The sequence below is a fragment of the Sinocyclocheilus rhinocerous genome, unplaced genomic scaffold, assembly GCF_001515625.1.
Source record: "Sinocyclocheilus rhinocerous isolate Xijiao unplaced genomic scaffold, SAMN03320098_v1.1 scaffold3173, whole genome shotgun sequence".
Classification (NCBI taxonomy): Eukaryota; Metazoa; Chordata; class Actinopteri; order Cypriniformes; family Cyprinidae; genus Sinocyclocheilus; species Sinocyclocheilus rhinocerous.
This window is the reverse complement of record NW_015665376.1, coordinates 125,971-141,242: the sequence shown is the minus strand read 5'-3', so window position 1 is coordinate 141,242 and position 15,272 is coordinate 125,971. Positions and strand designations below refer to the sequence as shown.

Below are 15,272 nucleotides of genomic sequence, written 5' to 3'. Positions count from 1 at the left end.
CTACAGTAAGATCATGTTCACACACAACGCTCTGCACTTACTCCTGATTTCTGTCACCGTGGCAACACCAGAGCTGTCACTCAATACATGGAAACAAAGTAACTGGAGTTAATTATTTGAAAAAGTAACTCAGATATTTTATTGTAAATTAAATAGTAATGCGTTACTTACTAGTTACTTGAAAAAAAGGTAATCTGATTACGTAACTCGCGTTACTTGTAATGCGTTACCCCAACACTGCTCGTGAGTATGAGTGATATGTGCTGCTCTTCGCTGTAACGTTACTCACTGGATCCAGGTCTGCTCAGTACAGTGATGAAGCCGCTGAAGAGCGCGCACAGCACATGAGTGAAGACGCCGCACACCGTCCTGCTGTAGCGGTACAGTTTAGGCTCCGACTCGTGACGGACGCTCATGCTCTATTTCTACTGGTGCTCTCTCAAATGTACACAATACAGCTCATTTACACACATATACAATCAAACCGCAGCGCAAACCCCTTTGAGCTACTCTCAATCTCAACTAGGAACTCTTGTTTCTATAGTTACAGCCATATATCAGGGAGAACAGCAGAGTTTGTTCAGTGAAATGTCATGAAATTGACATCCGATGACCGTAACAAAATCAGACATTCACGACCAATTACTGGCGTGAATTCCTGTGTCCTGTGACCCGCTGGCCCTCGTCCAGACTGAACGGAGGACAGAAACCTCCTTATCTCCTCCTGTGGGTCTCCAGGCCTCTCTTCCTGATGACACAAGACATCCGCTATCAGAGAAAGAGAATTACATCAAGCCTATGGACGTCTGCCAGCTCCTAGTGTGCAGCAAGGTAAGTGCACTAGATTTCTATGTAGTCACTGCACTGAAAGTTTCACATGTGAAAATGGGAACTGATCTTCTAAATTGCAGTTCTTTCTGTTTCTAAAGGTTATTTCCAGCACGTATGCATAATTCCAGAGCAATATTCTGAAGAATTGTCAAATGCGAGTTAAAGTTTACTCTGTTCCTTACACAAAACTATCATGCTCTTAAAATATATACCATACAAGTTATATGGAGCACTTTTATGGCAAAGAGCTGCGTTACGAATCTTGTTTTAGTTCCTCAGAGGAAATAATGATGTGAGAGTGAATCATTTTTGGCTGCTCTGTCCCTTTAAGAACGAGTTTAATTTCAAACAAGGTTATTGTAAATAGACCCACACTGGCGGAGGTTCGCAGTATTAGACCCGAGGGTCCACCAAATGCTTCAGGAAATGATGTCTGCTCTGCCTTCGCTCTATCTAGGACAGATCGCGCCGGATTAAGCGTTAATCTGAGTGTACGGCGCATGCGCACAAACGCGCACTGGCTGGATAAATTCGGAGGAGAAACAGATCGACCCGGTTTCTAGCTGCGACTGCGAAGCACGAGGAAACATCTGAGGAAGCGTCTTGCTGCCGGTGGAGGATCATTTTCTCTTTTGTTCTGAGCGGAATGTAAAACGTTTTCTCGGTTTTGCGCAATCACTTGCGTTATCTGCACTCAAACACGCGTCGTGCGCGCAAATTACGCCAAAAGCGGATTTGAGAAAACGGACGCGTTTACTGTCAGTCTGACAGCTTTGACCGTTAAAAGTGACTTGTTTTGGTTTAAGGTATGTTCGCCTTCTTAAACAGTTACTACAAGGGGTCCAGATACGAGCGATCTGACTTGAACCGACAAATTACAGATGTACTTTCTGAAGTTTGTAGGCTTTTTTCAATGACGTCAAATTGCTAATCTAATCTGTAAGAGATTATTTCATTATATTTGTTTATTTGTCTGTTTATTTCAGTGTTATTTGTCTGCAATTAATGCTACACAGTTTCACATTAGTTTATTTTTTATCAGGTTGTTGTATTAAGTTATGATTTCTAGTATTTATGCATTCATGCATTTATTTAGCCTATTTATTTATTTATGCGTTTATTTATTTTCTATTTTGTATTCTATTCTCTTGATTTATTTATGCATTTATTATTTATTTAGTTTATCTATGCATTAAATGCATTTGAAGTCACATTTTAACATCTAGTCTGTATTCTATTAATTCATTTATTCATTTTAATTAAATTAATTAAATAAAAAACATTTATTAATTTATTTATCATTTTTAAGCATGTATTTATAGATTTACTTTATGTAATTTACATAAATGTACATAAATTACAAATTTATTGGTGCATTTATTTATTATGCATTATTTCGCAAAGTAATTTGCCAGTTGCACATGCTTTCAAATCTTTATCTGGTATTCTATTCTATTCTGCACTTAACTATATCTGTCTATTTTATGTGTTATTTATTTGCTATTCTTTTGTGACCCAGTTTTACGCCTCTCTCTGTTCTGGTTGGTTGTTCGGGCTGTTCTCTGGATTAGGACATTAGCCAAAAGAGGTGCCCTACAACAAAAATGGTCTAAAACACCCTTGAGCGCAATTTCCCTCCTCACGCATACTGATCAGCCTCCAGAAAGATGGACAGATTTGTTTGCACAAAGCCGCTGGAATGTTAAATCCCCATATATTCCCGTTTGTAGACTTTCTGCCTGATGTTTAAAGAAGCTCTTATCCTATACATACTAAACATTTAATTCTGTTCAACAAATATCAAGGGTCCTCACCCGTGATAAATATATATAACCATTTTTAAATATTGTTAATTTCTAATATGTATATATATATATATATATAATTAAATTTTTTATATATATAATGATAGAAAAACCCATTAATGGAGTTCTTTGAAGATCAGAGAGATTATAACTGTCCACATTTGCTATAATCATACAGCACCACAATATAGCATAATCTAATCTAATCTCTGTTGTTTTTCCTCAGACTGAGCCAGATGCTGCTGAAAACTGAACTAAGAGGACATCTTTCTGAAAACTCGTCAGAAAACATAGTCTCTTTTGTGTTAAGACTGTAGGATCGACAAAGTGATCCATGTTTGTTCTTAGCCTGGATATGCAAACACATCAGAACTTGAAGTCTGTGGGCCTGGTTTGGAGTAAACATGGTCGCTCTGATGTGGTCTGAAGTTATAAATCATCTCCCATGACCTACTGAGCCATGCTTTTCAGCCTCTCGCATTCCCAAGATGGCAAAATGTGAACTTATTGAATTGCAGGACTTGACTCCAGATGACCGCATCGAGTTAGCGCCCCCTCTGTCCCGCGCAGGACCCACTCTGGAAAGGTGGAGCAAAGAGAAGGTGGTGCGGATGGTGGGGGAGCGTGTGCATCTGGAGGACCCCGACTGGCTGACGTGTAAACCGGGCCGGGGACACGACTTCCAGCCCTGCAGCCAGACGCAGCTCAACTGGTGCGACCTCTGCGGGGAGTTCATCTGGAGCCTGTACCGCCAGAGCCTCCGCTGCACACGTGAGTCATTTCTGTGTGCGGTACGAGATAATCGAGACCATTTCCACAGGGGTATCTGTCTTCTGCTGTGTAAATGCTACCGTCAAGACAATCTGACCCTCAGAGACCGTAAGCCAATAGGAAAAGGATGTTTAGACAGGGAAATGGACAGTTTAGACAGCGTCTCTTGTTGGATAGAGATTGTGTGGGTGTGTGTTGTAAACACAAAGTCAAGACATTTAAGAGGAAATTAAAAAGCAAATCAATCAATCATGTCATTATTTAATGCATAAATACAAAATAATAAATAAACTAAAATAAGTTATTGTAACTAAATAAAATAATTAGATGCTAAAATAAAAAAAATACTAATACATGTATTAATATATAAATACATGTAAATCTATAAGTAAATGCATAATAAATTAAAAACAATTTAATTAATACCTGAATTATGTGTTTAATTGAATTGTTTCATCTAAGAAAATTTAAATAAAAAACTATGTGCAACTATGTGTAAAAAAAAATATGTGCAACTGACTTTGAATTTAAAGTAAAAGTAAAAGTATTTAAAGTAAAAAAACTGCAAAAGCAAACCAACAGGACACATACAATATAGAAAATGAACATGAATAGCAAACAGAAAATAAATAAAAGCATAAATAAATGCTTAACTGTATTAATAAAGAAATAAATGCCTTAGCAACCATCAAGAACACCTTAGCAACAGCTTAGCAATTCCCTGGCAACCTCCCAGATATCTTGACGCTGTAACAGTGAGATTTGCAAGTACTACCCACATAATCTTCAGAAAAGGTAAAAATATAGTTTTCTCTGTTTTTCTCTTTCTCTATTTGCCCAAAACATCATAATAGATAATCAAATATTAAAACGATCATAAACGCTTTTTACACTTCAACATACATCAGCATGACCAGCAGGCGGCGCTGTACATTCATTCATGATGAATCCGACTGTTCTGGACCATCAAAGCTTGAGCTCTCTAAATTCAGTTTATGCCACCAAAAAACAGAAATGAACTATTAAACTGTAGCTCTGTGAATGGAGAACTGTATTTAAAGAGACAGTCACCCAAAAATTTAAATTCTGTCATCGTTTACTCACCCTCAAGTTTCAAGCCGGTATGAGTTTCTTTCTTCTGTTGAACACAAAAGAAGATATTTTGAAGAATGTTGGCAACCAAACAGTTGACGGTAGCCATTGACTTCCATAGTATTTTTTTTCCATACAATAGAAGTCAATGGCTACCGGTAACAGTTTGGTTACACATGTTCTTCAAAATAGCTGGATTTATATGTATTTGTGGTTTCAGTTTGTGAATGAACGTTTTGTCTCTTCAGACTGTAATTACACTTGTCACTACCGCTGTCAACCCTTCATTCAACTGGACTGCAGCTTGAACTGCGACGCCGTCAGCGAACAGCTAAACTGCTGCGAGGACACGATCGAGACGGACACTAATGTGGTGAGCGAACTACTAGAACTACTAGAGAGGAGAGTTTACTAGTAAATGTAAATCAGAGACATGCGCATGTGTTACATTAAAACGTAATTAAATTATTCCACCCTGTCATCTGTCGCTAGACGTAGATCAGTGTCTCAGCGCACCATATGCCATCAGTGCGGGTTTTATTACCGTCCTACACACGCAGTGACGTGTGCAATTTACAACAGCGCCATGGAGGAGAGGTTGCTTAGCAACCGCACAATAAAGCAGCTGCTCACTTTTTAACATTTAAAATGTAAATAAATACATGAACTGGCCTGACTTCTTAGATCGATTGATTTTTTTTAAGCTTTCTGAAAATGTGGAATTTATTAACAATGCTTGTATATATAGAGTTGCATTGGATATTTGGTTTATAATTATTATTTACATAATAATTGAAAGTTATAATCACAGTGTGGATCTGTGAAGGATAGGTCTGCCATTGATTTTCAGTGTGAGTGAGTGTTTGTTGAGTAATGATGTGAAAGTGATATGGGGGAGGGTGGAGGACTGACAGCTGGGTGAATGAACTGATCAGCTCAACAATGGAGCTCTTACCTAATTACAAATGTGCAAATCATCTTAAACTTTCATTTGGCCATGCAACATTTGCGTGATGGTCTTTCTTCTCATTTTAATCCTTTTAAATACACACAAGACTTTTTCCAGCAGCACATTTTATGCAGATGGCACAGGATTTGTGAAACATTTATACGTATATAATATTCTCCTGAAACCCAGCAGTTCTTTTGTCCACTGTAGTAAAGTATGTTGTTTGCAGCCCATCTTTTCTGTCATACCAAATGGTAACATTGTATATAATAGTAATAACAATAATAATAAGAATAATTTATTATTCTTATTATTATATACATTTAATATGCATAAGTTTAAAATACATTTATACTGTTATTTACAATTATAAGTGTATTATTTGATGTATTTTTATATATAACAAACATTAAATATGTTTTATGCAAATATTATATAATTATATGTAGATTATATTTTTTTATTTTTTAGCTGTAGTGATTTATATTGTTTGTTTGTTTGTTGCACAGCTTTTCTGTCATACCAAATGTATGTTAATTGGTAATGTTGGATATGATAATAATAATAATAATAATAATAATTCATATTTATATTTAAAATGCATTTATACTATTATTTGCTATTATAAATATTTAAAATAAATGTTATGTTTTTGTATAACAAATATTACTATATGTAATTATTTTTTATAATTAATATGTAATTATATAATTAATATATATAATTATATGTAGATGTAATTATATTTTTATTTGCCCACTGTAGTGATGTACATTGTTTGTTGCACTTTGTCATACTAAATGTTTGGATGTGAACTGGTAATATTGTAGATAATAATAATTCTAATAATAATAATTATTATTATTTTTACTAATATACATTTTATATGCTTGATAGTGTATGTGTATTTAAAACACATGTATACTATTATTTACTGTTATAAATGTACTATTTAAAATAAATGCTATATTTTTATATGTAGCGAACAATTATTATATCATTTATGCAGATTAGCAAATTGCTAATATTGGATATAATAATAATTATTATTATTATTGTAAATGTATTTATACTATTATTGACTGTTATCAACATACTATTTAAAATACATTATATATAACAAATAATATTAATATATTAATATATAACAAATATTACATATTACTGTATGCAATATTTTGTAACAATTATATAATTATATGTAGATGTAATTATATTTTTATTGGTTAGAAAATAGTTAGAAAGGAAATATTATCTATATATGTTTTAAACAGCAATCTGTATGCCATTGTTCTGCGGGGGTGCGGCAGGATTGAATGGGGGAGGAGCCTGTGTGCGAGGGGGCGGAGCACAGCGGAAGGGTGGGGTTTCGAATCACGCCTAACGGTTGTATCCTGGTTGCACGAGGTCGGTCAGACAGCCACATCATCCTCCTCAGACGCAGCGGAAAGTCCTCCACGGTCCCGGTCCCGGTCCCGGTCCCGGTCCGGCTGCTGTCGGTGTGATAATGACGGACTGCGAGTGGTTCGACATGACGTGGGGCAGCAGCGCGAGCAGCGGGTACTGCAGCCAGAGCGACTCCGAGCTCGAGCTCGAGCAGTTCTACACCGCGCGCACGTCATTCAGAAAAAACAAAAAACGCAAGGAAAAAGTAAGACAGTGGCTAATGGTCATTAATGTACATTATTTTGGCGTTTTTGGGCGGCTTTGCGACTTTACAGTCCAGTTTGAACAGGAGAAACTGAACTAACGGATATCTCGCGGTTCGGTGTGCCAACAATGCGCGTGTGTTTATTTTAAATGATGCTTGCATCAACTCCCAATAATTTTCAGTCATGTAAATAATGATTAAAAAGTATAATCAGTAGTTTTAATCAAATTATACATTATTTTTTCAATATTTATTGTATTTTTATATAATATTTTAGACTTTTTAGATATTTGTGTGTGAGTGTGTGTGTGAGTGTGAGTGTGTGTGTGTGTGTGAGTGTGTACAGGTATATATGGTTTATGAGGACACAAATGTGTATAATGACATGGGTACTACAACGTAAACATGGTTTATGAGGACACTTCCTGTGTCCCTGTAAAACAAAAGGCTTAAAAAACATACAAAACGGTGTTTTATGAAATTCAAAAACTGGCAGCAGTTTCCTGTGAGGGGTAGGTTTAGGGGTAGGGTTGGTGTAGGGCAATAGAAAATACAGTTTGTACAGTATAAAAACCATTACACCTATGGAGAGTCCCCGTAAACCACAAATACAAGTGAGTGTGTGTGTGTGTGTGTGTGTGTGTAAGTGTGTGTGTGTGTGTGTGTGTTGGGGGTTCCTCTTCAGATGATGTCATGCTGAGTAGTTAGCTCTTAACCTGATTAACCAATCAAAGCATCACTGCAGTCTGTTCACGTCTCTTTATAGCTCATAATCAGTTTAAAGACTTGAATCTTAATTAAACCTTCATTACTATTCATGAAGCCATTGTATTCAAAGATAAAAGTGAACCAGGTTTATTTTTATTTATGTGACATCACTGAAACACACTGTGCATTAATCTAGTGGTGCAATGCACCAAATTGTACATCATTAGCGGAGTTTGTCTTTTGCATTCATAATTTATAAACATAATTATTTTTAAAATAGGCATTAATTTTTAGATTAAAAACAGTAGTTTATTTATTATATATTAAGTGTTTATTATATATTTATTTAAGAGCAATATGTATTGTGAAATAGAAGTAAAATAGCACCATATGAATTAAACTTAAAAATAATTTAATAATAACTGGTTAATTAGTAATCACATTTAATATAATAAATACTTAATATATCATAAAGTTACTTAAAATAAAATTGCTGACTTAATGAATAGTAATGCAATAATATGCTAATCTTTAGGGATCTCAAATATAGGAAACATTTTTTTTTTCACCACAAATTTAGGAAGGTTTCGTACTTGAGAAGTTAATGGACTGACTGAAAATCTGTGAATTCTTCAGACACGTTCAGAAGCATTTAGAGTCGACATGAATGTGTGTGTGTGTGTGTGTGTGTGTGTGTGTGCTCATTCCCACTTCCTGTCTGCTATTTCTGGATGAGAGAGGGTTGTTTTCTCTGTGAGTTGTGGGTAAAGGCATCCAGCTGGATCTGAAAGATGATTTCAAACCCACTTTATGCCTCAGAGTGCGATTGTTCTGCTGTACAAACACAACCAGCTATTGTTGTTCAATATAATTGTATAAAAGTCAGACATTTTTGTCAAAGTTCTTCAAAATCTGATCCTTATTGGTCAGGAAAACCCATAAATATCAGTGTTTAGGACAACTGATCAAGTTATCCCACATCTTCTCTGTTTGTTATATACCGGTATATCTTGAGGAATACATCAGCCAATCTGAGTCTCTCTCCAGGTTTCTTTGCCGCCCTCTTGTGGTCATGTGATGTATCACACACTGTCCTGTCCTCTTGTCCTACAGGATGAGCTAGTGGACTGGAGAAAACAGGAGCTGTCTGTCAGTGAAATACAACAGAAAGTGAAAGAATACAACGCTCAGGTCAACAGTAACCTCTTCATGGTTCTGGTAAGGAAACCTGTCAGTGTTAAATGTGTAAATATATCATACTGTTTTTTTGCCGTTTGTTAAGGACTGGCAAATTCCGAGTATGGGACACCATACTTGGCCACATGTCACGTCACTTTCACTTTAATTCAAAACGGTCATATATTATCAAAATTATATTTATATATTCTAACAAATAAAATTAGATGAATAAGTTTATTGAAATATAATAATATAATGTAAGCGTATATTAATCTAGAAATTGTTATATAAATATATAATCTATTAATTTATATAATAACAAAATTGATCAAATAGAATTAATTAAAAATGTGATATTATCAATTATATCCTTTATATACATATATTTTCTACAAAATAAAATTGTTTTATTTTATTTAAATATAAAGTAATTATGTGATATAGAATACTGTTTGTTATATAAAATATATAATTTATTTAAAAAAAATAGTAATACATAATTTACATAATATATTGTTTATAAATTCATACAAATATTTATTTAGTGGTTTTTGCATTATAATAAAACAAAATAATACATAATATATTATACATTATATTACTTTGTGTGTATATATACTGTATATATATGTATATTTTTATTTGGTCTTCGTATTATAATAACTTTAACACATAATAATAATAATAATACATAAGTGCAATTATATAAATTCATATAATATTATGTGTATAATTATATTATGTATATTTATTTGTGGTATTTGCCGTAAGTATCAAATTTCAGAGAGTAACTGTAAAAATGTTTTCTGGTCCTCCCCATCAGAACCGTGATGGATCTTACACTGGCTTCATAAAGGTCCAGTTTAAGCTGGTCCGGCCCGTGTCTCTCCCTCCTCCACAGATCACGTGCTCCTCCTCGGGACGGGATGGAGTGTGTCAGGAAGACGAAGCACTGAAGCGTCGCACCTCATTCTACCTGCCCAGAGACACGGTCAAACACCTGCACATCAGCTCCAGCACACGGGCCAGAGAGGTCATCGAAGCCCTGCTGAAGAAATTCACTGTGGTGGACAATCCGGCCAAGTTCTCACTGTTTGAACGCAGCGAACGACAGAACCAAGGTGTGCAGACCATTCGTAGCTTTTGACATCTACATCGATTCTTATAATAAACAATAAATACATTGTAAACAAATAATAAATATCATGTTGCCTTTCTCTTTCTAGTGTACTTAAGGAAGTTAGCAGATGATGAGCGTCCGCTTTTCCTGCGTCTGTGTGCTGGACCCAACGAGAAGGGCCTCAGTTTAGTCCTTAAAGAGAATGAAACGGGGGAAGTCAATGTGAGTAAACAGTCTTCTGACAGGAACTCATCATTTTTAAAGGGATATACGCACATATGAGGAATGACCAATATGTTATTTCTTCTGGCAGTGGGATGCGTTCAGTTTTCCTGAACTTCAGAACTTCCTGCGCATCCTGCAGCGGGAGGAGGAGGATCACGTACGGCAGATCGTGCGGCGCTACGCTCTGGCCAGAGACAAGATGAAAGAGGCTCTGAAGAACTTCGGCACGCCGGGCTGAAACAAGCTGCTTCTCATACCTCAGAAACGAAAGGAAACATACTGAGGACGCTCGTACACAGCTTGTTACTGTTTGAATCCAAAGAGTGTGTGGAAGAACCCTCTGTCCTGCAGTGGACATGAGAAGGGTTGTAAGCGCAGTGCGAGAGAGAGAGCGAGAGGATTAGCGTGTGTTTAAGCGTGAGAGGAGTGTGACGTTACACTGGAAGAAATGCTGCAGTCGTAGCTGTAGATCCAGTTGTGGAGTGACGTCGTTTCTGTGCGAGCCGCAGATTATTGCTCTGTGGTGAATGCATATGTCAATGCAGATTAAAGAGTATTTTCAGCACCATTTAAACTTGTAATAGGGAAAAAAGGGTTTATTTTAATGTCTGTATTAAAATAACACTATTTAGTGATGCAATACTTGTCAGATATTGAAGCACCCATGTATATATTGAATATTTGTTGTCAATTAAATGAAATTAAATAAAATATTTTTCCCCTTTAAAATGACTGTTTTTGTTGTGTGCAAGAACCATTAAATGTATAAATTTAATTAATTACATTTAATAATAATAACAAAACTTTACGCATGGAAAGTAGCACTTTTGTTGCATAAATGGAAAGGGAAATCGTTTAGTTTTCAAGACATTTTCTATTTGAAAAAAATGTCCGCTGTTGAATACTTCACAGTGCGACCATGTAATTAAGAAAGCAATCATTTTTTTTTAAAAAAAATTTGTGTTAAATTGTTTGATAACTGATATGCCCAACCATTTTTAATTATTTTTGACTTATTATTGACTTTTGACAAATTAAATAAAAAATGTATGTGCACACACAGTATATGATTTATGTGGACAGTATACCATTTCTGTGTAGGATACATAGTGTTGTAATTCCAATGTTGGGTGCTTATCATACGGAAAAATAGATTGTCTCAAAATCTTTCATTTTGATTAAATAATGGCTTTTAAAAAAGAAAGATGAAGCGACACCAAAATGAAATAACATGACAATAATAAATAAAATTTGACTGGGGGGAAAAAAAAAGACTTTTATTATATAAAATTCCAAGACTTTTATTCTATCCATTGTCCGCAAGCGCTACCATGTAATTTCCGGTTTCAGCAGGAGCGGATGAGCGTGTCTTGATTCCCCGTCTGATCTGCAGCGGTTCGCTTGTGAGTGACTTTACACACTCAATAAATCAGTTCAAACCGGCGTTAATTCGCATTATTTCCGCTGCTCTGCTTCATTTAACATCAGGAGACTTCATTCAAGTAAGTGTCATCATTATAAATATGAATAACCGTATGTTACAGACACAAACGCTGTAGGACATTATGATGATGTTAGCCGTATTAGCATGAAAGCTACATCAATTTAGACTTAGAAAACAAAATAATTAAGCGGAGTGTTATTTATTAGCAACGATACTTTTATACAAAATGTTGTTAATGTAATATACAAAATTTCAGTCTTGTTTTTGCTAAATTATTTGGCTGTCAAACACAATCTGTCATGTTTTAAGATGCTACATGTGCTATATGTTAATGCTGAGGTGAAAATTTGTTACATAAAGTGTCTAATTAATAAGAACCTAAAGCAACTTGAGGGATTTCCCTTTAATAATATGTGTGAGTGGGAAAGCAGAGATCCCAGGTTTCCCATGTCATAAAGAGTAGCCATATTTCATCGTGACTGACATTATCAGGTCAAATATGTCAATATTTAACACTATGAGTTCAATAACAGTTTATTGTTTCTTCTTCCAGAGCTGTACGGCCGTCCGAGTGTGACCCGAGCAGGAGGAGAATGTTCTGCAGCCCATGATGGGCGGCAGCGGGTCTAAAGGTAAAGGCTACTGGCCGTTCTCAGGTTCAGGTGGCGGAGATGAACCTGCGAAAGACGGCCAAGAGCAGAGCCTGGCCCGGGTGCGGAGCATCCGAAACACGACGCCTTTCGTGTTTACCAGGAGGAGGTAAATATAACCACAGCTCCTGGCATGTGACTTCATTTCAGACAGCATAACTGGACCACTGTGCCACTTACACTGGCATCAAGAAACAGATGATCTGAACAACAAACATACTTGAGTTTCACTGCAGATTTGGAAAGTAACGTTTTCAAACTGTTGAGAGTCATTGAGGAAACTGAACCTTTGGTGTTAAGTAAAAAATAAAGTACACTGATACATTATTTCAAAATAAACCTTGACCGGGTGATCCGGTTTACTCCTCTTATTTGTACATCTTTAAAACGTAATTAAGAAAATACAGATTTTTTTATTAGAGGTCAACTGATTTATGTTTACGTGTCTGGCAACTGATATGCACAACCAATTTTGAATGATTTAATCTGCTTTTTGAAGAAGAAAAAAGTTTGTCAAACATTTATGCAAAACAATAAAAAAATATAAATTAATTTTCCTGTAGAATACACTGTGTTGTAATGCCATCGTCGGGTAATATTTATATGGGAAAATAGATTATTTGTCTCCGAATCTTTAATTTTTATTACATGTTTTCTTTAAAAATAAAAATGAAGCGACCTAGTAATGAAACATGCATTTATATGCAAAAAATGTACTATGCAAGAAATTATATACATTTCTTTATATAAACATTCTATGTAAACATCTTTAGCATGCTTGCATAGAAAAATTATTGAAAATCTGCACAGTGGAATGCAAAAAAAATGACCAAGAGCAATAACGATAACTACAACTCTAAAGTTTTAATAATTGTTCACTTCTATGCAACACCATAATTTTAACTCTAACGGCACAGAGGAACGACATTGTAGGAATCACTGTCAGAACAAGTTTTTTTTTTTCCAGCTAATGAACCATTAAAAACGTTGACAGCCAATCAGAGTCAATCCTGCTTTTAAGATCTCAACCATTTAAAGCGGCAGATGACAAAACCGCAGCATGCAATTATAATAAAGAAAACGTTATTGTGTGTTGGTGTGGATGCTAATGTAGTTATCGTTGTTGGTGTGAACAGGCCTTTAGACTCATGAAAAGGTATTAAACATTGCTTATTTATGTTTTCTAACTTGTATCCATGTTTTGAAGCTCTTTGTACTTCGATGAGGATGGCGACCTTGCCCACGAGTTTTACGAAGAAACAGTAGTGACAAAAAATGGCCGCAAGAAAGCCAAACTAAAACGAATCCACAAGAATCTCATACCTCAGGTTAGTCAGCATCATAGTGTTTTGCGAACATTTGATGCATGATTTAATCGTTAAATTATTATCACAAACATTTTATTGCGCATTTTTCCATAGGGAATCATCAAGTTGGATCACCCTTGTATCCACGTCGATTTTCCGGTAGTCATCTGTGAAGTTTGATGCCGTCGGTGACCTCATGCGAAGAATCTGTCCCCCCTCATTTTACTCCCACCCGCTGGATCCCGTACACGCTTGCTGTGTAGCGCCCCCTTGTGTCTGGGAGGGCTTGATGCGTGTATGTGGAATCCCGGCAAACGAGCCGCAAGATGCTCCGGCTGTGTGACTGAGAAGAGGCTGCGGCCTGACAATGATGTCCTGACTCTTTTTGTTTTCTCGTAATCATCCACATGAAGACTATTATGGGCTGTACGGCCAAGACACTAAGTGTGGTTTGTGTACGAGTGTATGTTTGTTTGTATGTGACCATAGAAATAGAGAATATTTAGCGATGTTTGACTTTTATCAGGCGCACATCATGAAGGACTCTTGAGGACCTTCTAGAACGTTCTGTTTAGAATTTTGAAGAAGCCCTTGGAAAGATCAGGTTGCATTTGAATGCTTTAATTGACGATCATTGTGTAACAAGCAGAGCTTCGCAGATCATCAGGACGCGATGTTCGTAGAGGTAACGCAATTAGGGTTAGTACAAAAGTGAGTAAAACTACAGCCTGAATTTTGCATGTAGTTCCTATAGAACTGATTCTGCTTTCTTTTCAGCCAGTAAGAGAGAATGAATGGCTGTTTACTATGCTGTAATTTGTTTATATGCCGATTGGATGATGGAATTGCTGCCGCTCCTTGATTGAACGGTTGAGGCACTGACTGACACAGTGCTGCCAGTCACTGTGAGAAGCCCCGCCCCCTCTCACTGTTGGGCAGTCTTTATTTATTACAGTTGAAATGACCAGATGGCATTAAAGAAAATACCATGTATAAATGCACATCTCAAACTGTCTATTCATTCAGTATTAAAACAGAATATTAATGTAGGTGAATCTAATTCTACCCAAGTGGATTTAATTGAGTTGATATCATTACTATAGTCCTTGTCTAAAAATGTTTATGAATTATTCCTACTATTGAATATTCCATAAAATGTGACAATAGGAAGTGACATCATTTGGACCCTTCTGCAGCATGGCTTAAATCTAGGTTAACTTATTAATTCCATTTTTCTTATTTCTTCTTACACAAATCGCACTTTTGGTAATAATGTGGATTATTGTGATGTTTTTATCAGCTGTTTGGGCTCATTCTGATGGCACCCATTCACTGCAGAGAAACCATTGGCAAACGTGATGTAATACTAAATTTCTCCACATTTTTCTTTTCTGATGAAGAAACAAACTCATCTACATCTTTGATGGTCTAAGAATGAGTACATTTCAAGCTATTTTTAATGTTTGGGTGAACTGTTCCTTTAAGTTGTCACTCTAGAAAGTAAATTAGGCCAAAGGTGAGTTATTGTTCTTTTAAGGCC

General features: G+C 35.9%; 3 protein-coding genes across 4 annotated transcripts in view; 2 read left to right on the top strand and 1 right to left on the bottom strand.

Moving 5' to 3' along the window:
- cyb561d2 (cytochrome b561 family, member D2) overlaps positions 1 to 534 on the bottom strand; it is a 5,931-nt gene extending 5,397 nt beyond the window's left edge. Inside the window, exon 1 of the mRNA XM_016542369.1 lies at positions 290 to 534. Within this exon, the coding sequence (XP_016397855.1) occupies positions 290 to 416 (127 nt within the window). The 5' untranslated portion in view covers positions 417 to 534. The remainder of the gene's footprint in view (positions 1 to 289) is intronic.
- An 800-nt stretch (positions 535 to 1,334) lies between these two features.
- On the top strand, positions 1,335 to 11,045 carry LOC107731340 (ras association domain-containing protein 1-like). Of its 2 annotated transcripts, XM_016542395.1 has the most exons (7): positions 1,335 to 1,637; positions 2,863 to 3,407; positions 4,748 to 4,872; positions 8,921 to 9,025; positions 9,810 to 10,107; positions 10,213 to 10,328; positions 10,420 to 11,045. In XM_016542395.1, exons 2-7 carry the CDS (start codon positions 3,125 to 3,127, stop codon positions 10,567 to 10,569), a joined length of 1,077 nt encoding a protein of 358 aa, XP_016397881.1. In that variant the 5' UTR covers positions 1,335 to 1,637; positions 2,863 to 3,124; the 3' UTR covers positions 10,570 to 11,045. The 2 variants fall into 2 exon arrangements, with proteins under 2 accessions (XP_016397881.1, XP_016397882.1); XM_016542396.1 differs by lacking the exons at positions 1,335 to 1,637; positions 2,863 to 3,407; positions 4,748 to 4,872 and adding exons at positions 6,733 to 6,884; positions 6,917 to 7,099.
- Positions 11,046 to 11,654: 609 nt separating this feature from the next.
- Positions 11,655 to 14,754, top strand: LOC107731319 (tumor suppressor 2, mitochondrial calcium regulator). The gene is made up of 4 exons (XM_016542368.1): positions 11,655 to 11,833; positions 12,329 to 12,534; positions 13,633 to 13,753; positions 13,847 to 14,754. Exons 2-4 carry the CDS (start codon positions 12,383 to 12,385, stop codon positions 13,910 to 13,912), a joined length of 339 nt encoding a protein of 112 aa, XP_016397854.1. The 5' UTR covers positions 11,655 to 11,833; positions 12,329 to 12,382; the 3' UTR covers positions 13,913 to 14,754.
- The last annotated feature ends 518 nt before the right edge of the window (positions 14,755 to 15,272 follow it).

Coding starts and splice junctions, on each gene's coding strand:
- LOC107731319 (XM_016542368.1), top strand. CDS start 12,383: ATGATGGGCGGCAGCGGGTCTAAAGGTAAAGGCTACTGGCCGTTCTCA. Junction 12,535..13,632: donor TTCGTGTTTACCAGGAGGAG/GTAAATATAACC, acceptor CATGTTTTGAAG/CTCTTTGTACTTCGATGAGG. Junction 13,754..13,846: donor ACAAGAATCTCATACCTCAG/GTTAGTCAGCAT, acceptor ATTTTTCCATAG/GGAATCATCAAGTTGGATCA.
- LOC107731340 (XM_016542395.1), top strand. CDS start 3,125: ATGGCAAAATGTGAACTTATTGAATTGCAGGACTTGACTCCAGATGAC. Junction 3,408..4,747: donor CCAGAGCCTCCGCTGCACAC/GTGAGTCATTTC, acceptor TTGTCTCTTCAG/ACTGTAATTACACTTGTCAC. Junction 4,873..8,920: donor TCGAGACGGACACTAATGTG/GTGAGCGAACTA, acceptor CTTGTCCTACAG/GATGAGCTAGTGGACTGGAG.